The following is an 8,059-nucleotide window of genomic DNA, read 5'->3' on the forward strand; positions in this document are numbered from 1 at the left end:
TCTGGGTTGGGAACCCCCCTTTTTTAAAATGGCTGGATCCGCGCCTGCTCATACACAATGCTGAGAATCACAACACAACAAAAAAAGTGTTCGAACGTGGACAGTTCAAATAATTTTTACTGTTGTAGAGTTGAAACATTGAATGGGTGCATTCGTATCATCTGACAATTTCTTCTTTTATCACGTTGACAGTCATTAAAAGTCATAACTTGATCATTTTCTTTAAAATTAGTTCATTGTCTTATTTTTTATCGATTTTTGTTTGATCCGCAAAAAAGGGCGGCATCATGCAACAATCCCCCCCCCCCCCGATATTTAGTAAAATATCTACCCAATAATTAAAGTCAAAGCATGAAGTATGATAATGCAATATTTTTTTAGAGTTTGAAATACTGTTATCCCATAAATCATACAAAAAATCGTCTCGACTGGCCCTGTTCGGCAACCAGCATGCAGTCTCTCTTTATCCATAAAAAACATATACTCTTAGATTTTAATTTATATCACAATATTTTTGTATGACAGTGTGTGATGTATCTGCCGGTGAATGCTGTAGATCTTACACGGACATTACTGGGGACACTCACCCTCCACAATGGTGCTCAGACTTCTGCTGCCATGATCCCAGGACTATTGGACTAACCTACACATGTTGTGACAACTCTATGATACAGGCATCAGACGACATGAGGGATAGTTTCTGTATCCAGTGGTGGGCCGCTCATGTGTAAGTATTATAGAAGACACGGGGAGTTTAATAGTTCAGAAATAATTCATGGAAGCCATAGATTTGTTGGAAATTTACACATGGCCCGCGAAAATGATAATGAAGAGTGAAAACCAGTACTCTAAATTTCATCTTAGACGTTGTTAATGCACTGTCTGGCTCCACCTTCGTGTGTAGGAGTGTGGACTAAAAATATCGAAAGTAACAAAACGTAAAAAAATATCTTTTGGTAAAAAGGTATTTTGTCCTTTTGGTTGAAATGACACCAACACAATCTTGTGATGATGTCTATTGGGAATTTTATAGAGCTTAAATTGGAGGAAAAGCATACTTTTCTTTAGTATTGGGGTCAAACTTTTAAACCAGAATGAGGGTTGGAAAATCCATGCAAACAAGAAAACTAAAGTCCTTACATGTACTTATGTGCAAATAAAATTTGTCATTCGTTTAACGTTTAATTTTGTAGAAAACCATGCCATTGTTATAACAACGAAATCCACAAAAAATGGTATCCAATGAATAATAATGAATCCATGCATATTATAGATATTAATAGACAGACCGATAAACACGTGCATAACAATGTTTTTTATAGGTCTGTTTGATTTCATGTCATTGATAAAGTTTAAAAAAACATGTAAATCATCGTTTTACTTTTAAAAGAATGTTTGTGTGTGTGTAAAATCGGTCAACGAAATTGTTCTTCTGAGTGGCTCCATTGTGTCATTTTCCAATGTTCACATTCTTTCCTTTGAAATGACTGAACACAATTGCGAAACCCATCTCCAGCTAAGAGTAAAATTGAAGGTCGCATGAATATAGATTCAAATTAGTTGTATTATAATTGACTTTCAAGCTTATAACACAATAGCAATGTTTTGAGCTTATTTGACAATTATCTTAGATGCAGGTGCCATTAAAACAAAATACATATATGGTTTGGCGATATCTGGCCACAGCTTTTATTCATAATATGATAGATTCATATGATATATAATATATATATATAGACAGATAGATAGACCATAGATGTATATGTAGATAGATCTATGGTCGGTTACCCGAATTAAGATAATATGGCAACCAGATAGATAGATAGATAGATATATAGATAGATAGATATGAAAATGAAAAGATGCACTGTAGGATACACTGGTGCTTTAAATTTAGAAAACATACACAAGTGTAGTCTGTACTATCCAAAAACCTAAAATTTCATAGTTAACATTAAGATTCTATGCAGCGAATTCTGCCATATACTGGGAATCTATTTATGATGCTCAAAGTTCAAATAAAAGACCCTTTTCTCAATCGCGAACAAGTTGACACCATCAGTCAAATCTGTATCCCCACTGTCACCGACACAAACCTGAAAAATAAATACAATAGAGCAGTATCTCTTACAAAAAAAAGGAGTGGGAGGGCGGGTTTTGAATTTTCCCGCTTACGGAATTTAAACAGCTTGCTTGCTGCGATGAAATTCTAAAAAGGACTAAATTACTTCACAAAATATAACGTCACTCATGTTAGGTAAATCTAAAAACATGAAACACAAACCGTCAGTGGCCCCAGCGATAACTGAATTTAAGTCTATTTACTTAAATTCCATTATTTTTTATCAGCTGGTAAACATGGCACTTTAGGGTGCAAAGATTATTTTAAAACATTTAATGAACAAGCTAGATGTTTAATGTAACTTGGGCGAGAGATTCCGAGTAAAAGCAGAATTTCCTGTTTTAAGGAGGCTCGAGGGTATAAAAATTTCAGAAAAAAAATAAACATTTTTTTTTCATTACAAATTTTATCTATTACCTTTTTAGAAATTGTTACTTTGTCATATGGTACAAAAATCATTAAAAAAAATCAATTCGTGTTAGCCTCGGATGACTTTAAAATGTATATATCATTAAAAAAAAATCCAAATTATCTCCCTTTGGTGGAAAAATGCCATTTTTTGGCATTAAAATTGAAACATCTTTTTTAACTCATCGGTGACCTACATGTTTTATTTAAGAATTGAATGCTTCTTTTTGTAAATTTATTGGGGTGTAAAAGCGTTGACCGAAGTACATTTTGTATGAAGCCCGGACTGAGCGCTTCATTCTAAAAATGTACGCACGGTCAAGAAGCATTCAATACTTATAATTACATTTTTTAGCTATGATTATGAAAACACGAATTTTATATATTTTATTATTTAATTCACCTGTGCACTTTATTGTTGGAGCACGTGTTATCATGAGTGAAAAGTTGTATTGAGCAATGCAACTGCTTACGGAATAACACGTGATGTGCAGTTAGCCAATCAGAATAAAATATTATAATGAAACATACATCTAATGTAATTATTATCCAAATAAGCTGTTCTTAAACTAAACTATTGTAAAATTTTAGCGATTTCTGTAATAAATTTCTTTTTTTTTATTTCAATATTACCATTTATTTCTCCTATTAGTTCAACAGAAAAAAGCACTTTTACAAAAATGTATGCTTCATTCGAAGGCAGATTGTGAGCGCAAATAAACGGTAACCGCATTTTTTTATTTTATTTTTCTAATTACTGTAAGATAAAGTTCATTTATAGAAAAATATAGAGAAATCTTTTATTAAATACAAAACATTATTTAGACCCGCGAGCCCCCTTAACTCTTTTATCAAAGTTCAAATTATAATGTAGTTTTGTAGAATAAATACAAAATTGGACAGGAAGCATATAACGCTACATTGATAGATCATTAAGATAAGAAAGGTATTAGTTGATTTTTATAAACCATTGGGCTTTAAAATATTTGAAGAATTAGATAATTTTATAAACAAATATTACAGGACACGAAAACACGGATATATTTTTTCAAAAGATAAACCCGTTTGACGGTTTCATACAAGGAAATTTTTTAAAACAATGTTTTTGAAAAAACAATGAAAAATACAAAAACTAAAGATAACAAAGTCTAAATTACTTGACGTATGCATGTTAATTCACTGTCAATCCTATATAAATATAACCATGATAGTAGACTTTGAACAGTAAAAAAAATTGACGTTTTCTGTGAAACTATTTTAGTTTAAGAATAGACAACTTATTATACAATTTCGAGTCAGTGATAATAATTTAGAAAAAGAAAAAAAAATGAGACTATATAATACCTGTAAAAAAATTGATGATGGACAATTTTCCTTCATTCAAGGAATGACTAATTACGCGGGTTATTCAGTGTGCACCACATTTTTTATGTATTTCCTTCATAGACAGAAGAAATATTTCAGTAACTTTTTATCATTTTATTCTAAATTCCATTAAAAACCGGAATGAAACCATGAAAAAAACGTTGATGACGTCACGGTCACATGACAAAATTATGTGTATGAACTGATAAACAAACCAACGACAGCCAATCAAAAGACGATTTACATCCAAAGTTAAATTATTACAATAATGCACTTGAGAACGTACATTTTTTTTATTAAAAAGTAAATTATTTGTTAATGCAGAATTAAAAGTTGATTCGTGAAACTTCCTTTTAATTGCATGGTAGGTATTTGTCTGTTCTATGGTCGGGTTGTTGTCTCTTTGACACATTCCCCATTTCCATTCTCAATTTTATCGAAACGATTTTATCACTCAGGTATGTATAACTTATTAAGTTAGTCACGTGTAAAAGTGCAATGTTTACAACGGAGAGACCATCGTATTTGTTTACTACAGACGGAATAGCGAAATAAAATTATCAACAGACGTACAGACAGCAGAATATGCACCCATAGTATCCGTGTACTTCCTGTTGGTTTGTCTGTAGTGATATACTATTTTTATGCCCCATTTATGGCGACTGTAATTTTCGGTATGTGCGTCCGTCCGTTTGTCCGTCCGTCCGTCCGCCTATCCCGTTTCAGGTTAGTTATTAGTTATAGTCTTTGGTCAAAGTAGTTTTTGATGAAGTTGAAGTCCAATCAACTTGAAACTAAGAACACATGTTCCTTGTGATATGATCTTTCTAATTTTAATGCCAAATTAGAGTGTTTACCCCAATTTCTTGGTCCACTGAACATTAGTCCGAGCGAGGCATCCGTGTACTATGGACACATCCTTGTTAGATACGTTTCTATCCTGATTGGTGTACGTTCTGTTGTTATTTTTGTATAAATTAATTTTCAAACTATTTATAGATATGTTCCTATCTTGATTGGTGTAGCGTTCCTGCTTTTGATCACGGGTTGTTGTTGTTGCTGCTGCTGCGGATGTTGCAGACGACGAAGTCCTGGCGTGATCGTACAGCATCAAGGAGCATCAGGTACTGTTAATATTTTAAACAAAAGGAATGCAATGTTAAGTAATATATACATGGCAACATTTATTTTGAAAATGAAATCACGAATTATTGAAGGGATCTTTTAATTAAGAAGTAATTTCAGTTCAATTTAGAATAGGTTTAACGCGGTACAATAAGTTTGAACAACTATATTTAAAGATAGACACTTTTGCTTACTTTTGAATAAAACGAATAAACAGCTGAAAAAGAGGAACGAAAGATACCATAGGCCCAGTCAAACTTATAAAAATCTAAAACAAACTGACAACGCCATGGCTAAAAATGAAAAAGACAAACAAACAACAGCACACATTACACAACATAGAAAACTAAAGAATAAACATCACGAACCGTACCAAAAAACTAGGGGTGATCTCAGGTGCTCCGGAAGGGTAAGCAGATCCTGCTCCACATGTGGCACCCGTCGTGTGGCTTATGTGATAACAAATCCGTAAATAGTCTTAATTCGGTAGGTCACATTCATGAAAGGGAAGGGGATTGTAGTTACGACGTAAGGAACATACCCGATATCATTTGTGAAACGTTTATTCCATAACGGTCAACCAACTCGTGATTGCGTCCGTAAAATTTACGAAGGGATGATTTCAACTTCACCATTTGGAACTCTTGGTTTAATAGCTTCCTTGTGAGCAGCAACCCTCTATCAAGAAAATCATGATAGGAAATGCAAGCACGGGAATATCGTATCAATTGGGATACATATACCCCATATGCAGGTGCTGCTGGAATGTTGCTACTAAGAAATGGAAAGTTCACAATTGGAAAGCTGAAATCATCTCTTTTGTGAATTTAGGCGGTGGTTCGTCAGTGGACGTTAATCGATTTTTTTTTACTTAATTTAATAAATGAAAATTACCCGATATTCCAACTTCCGGCCATAACATGTTTTATATTAGTTTTTTTTTATCTGTAGTCATATTAAATTAATAATATTTAGTTTTGGTTTCTTTTCTTGAAAGTTTTCGATATTAAATATATATGAGAATAATTACATTAGATGTATGTTTCATTACAACAATGTACAATACCCTGCATTGTACGTTATTCTGATTGGATACACTGCAATTTCGCGTTATTCCTCAATCAACTCATTACACAATAAATGATGATCGAGTCTTTTGACACGAGGTTCCACTATAAAGTGCACAGGTAAATTAAAATTGAAAATTGATAAAAATCGTGTTTCCCTGATTCTAGCTAAAAAAATGTAATTATAAGTATTGAATGCTTCTTTTTGTAACTTCATAGTTTTGTAAAAGCGTTGACCGTGCGCACATTTTAAAAATGGCGCTTCATACAAAATGTACTTCATAGGGAATTCGTTCAACCTTTTAAATGAAGCAAAGTTATCACAGGGATAGGAAACTTGACCGTGTTTATTTCACTATTTTCAGGACCAACCGTAATGGTACAACAACAACAGCAACAGATGTCAACACATGGTGATCCCTACCGCGCAGGGTATAACCAATGAAAACCGTCCTTTCAGTGCAACAAATGACCAACGAAAACAGCTTGTTTCAAATAAGGATTGTTATAATTCATATATCAATGCAAATGTACCTGTAAGATTACGAAAGAACATTTAGTTACATTTCCATCATACTTTAGAATGAAAATAGTGAAAACTTCTATAAATGTCTATGAATGTAACTTATTAATCTTGCTTAGGGGCAGTACATATTAAGTTGATATTTTTAAAAATTATTAAAGTTTCATGTATTCTCATTCCCCCCGCCCCCCCCCCCCCCAAAAAAAAATATATAAAGTATAGTTATATGTACAAATATCCTGCCCCAACCCCCAACGATTCTTTTATTTTTGTTGTTCAAGATAACTTTATCAATATATAAAATTTTCTGTTCGGTGATAAAAGTTACTAGAAAGAATTTCTTTCCAGGCAAACTGAAACGGAAATGGTCATACCTTTTTTACTATACCAGTATGTTGAAGAAACATATCCATTCAACCCCTTCCTTGTCTAAATATACTCTTATATACTATCAATACCTCTAAAACTCAAAAAGCCTTGACCATTCTAATGTGTTTGACAAACTTGCTGCATAAGGTATGTGACAAAGACGTCAATAAGTTATGTGATGGTTTATCTCTTGATTATAACAACTTAGAGGAGTTTGTACTAAATACATTCTATAATTAGGACATGGGACACATTTGCCTAGCCCCTTGAATTTTGTTTTATGTTTTCTTTTTATACTTGTAGTTTCAGCATAATAGTCATGTGAGTGTGTGGGTGTGAATTTTTTGGAATATTTAGTCATTTTCATTATCTAAATGATCATTGTAGATAGCATTTTTGAAATTATTTCACACCAATTAAATGTGCATCTTTTAATATACACTGAGTTTGAAAATGGCATTACTTCTTATGAGCAAGATGGAAATCCTTTACTCAAAATTGTTGTTTTTGTAAGAAACGACTTCATGTGGCTGGGTAAAAAAAGCCGCCAATCAATTTACAGACTACACAACTCGATTCAATAGGCTATATAGTGTAAATGAATAAGATTTCAATGTTTTTATTAAACGTGGTGTACATAAAGGTTTAGAGACTACTTTAATTGTTAAGCATTTTTTTTGGTGATAATTAATTTAGTATGTGTAATATATTAAGCGTCTATATGTTATAATGATACTTTGACTTGAAGTAAAAATGTTTTGATAACGCTTTAATGAGGATCTGAATGAGCTTTGAAAAATAATGACATAAAAGAGAAAATGTAGCATTTTCTTCTGAATATTGGTTTGTTGTTTTACTGATTCAAATGATTGTAATAAACACTTAGCTTATAGGTTTAAAAATTTATATATAAATAGCTTTGATCAGAATTTAAAAGCTTTTTATTTATTTTTTTTCATATTCGAAGGACGATACATTGTATAATTTTCATTTCTTTTAAGTGGGTCATCTGTTCACTTGATATTTCTTTTGTTTGTTTGACATACATAATGTTCATATACAATAAAACATTTTCTAATA

General features: G+C 32.2%; 1 protein-coding gene across 1 annotated transcript; it reads left to right on the forward strand.

Moving 5' to 3' along the window:
* Window positions 1–666: 666 nt before the first annotated feature.
* On the forward strand, window positions 667–8,059 carry LOC139486069 (uncharacterized; the record flags this gene model as incomplete). The annotated part of the gene is given in 3 exon segments (XM_071270762.1): window positions 667–727; window positions 4,895–5,019; window positions 6,453–8,059. Coding segments are annotated over 3 exon segments (266 nt in total), but the record flags the coding sequence as incomplete, so codon positions are not given.

This window comes from Mytilus edulis, chromosome 8 (assembly GCF_963676685.1).
Source record: "Mytilus edulis chromosome 8, xbMytEdul2.2, whole genome shotgun sequence".
In the NCBI taxonomy this organism is placed as follows: domain Eukaryota; kingdom Metazoa; phylum Mollusca; class Bivalvia; order Mytilida; family Mytilidae; genus Mytilus; species Mytilus edulis.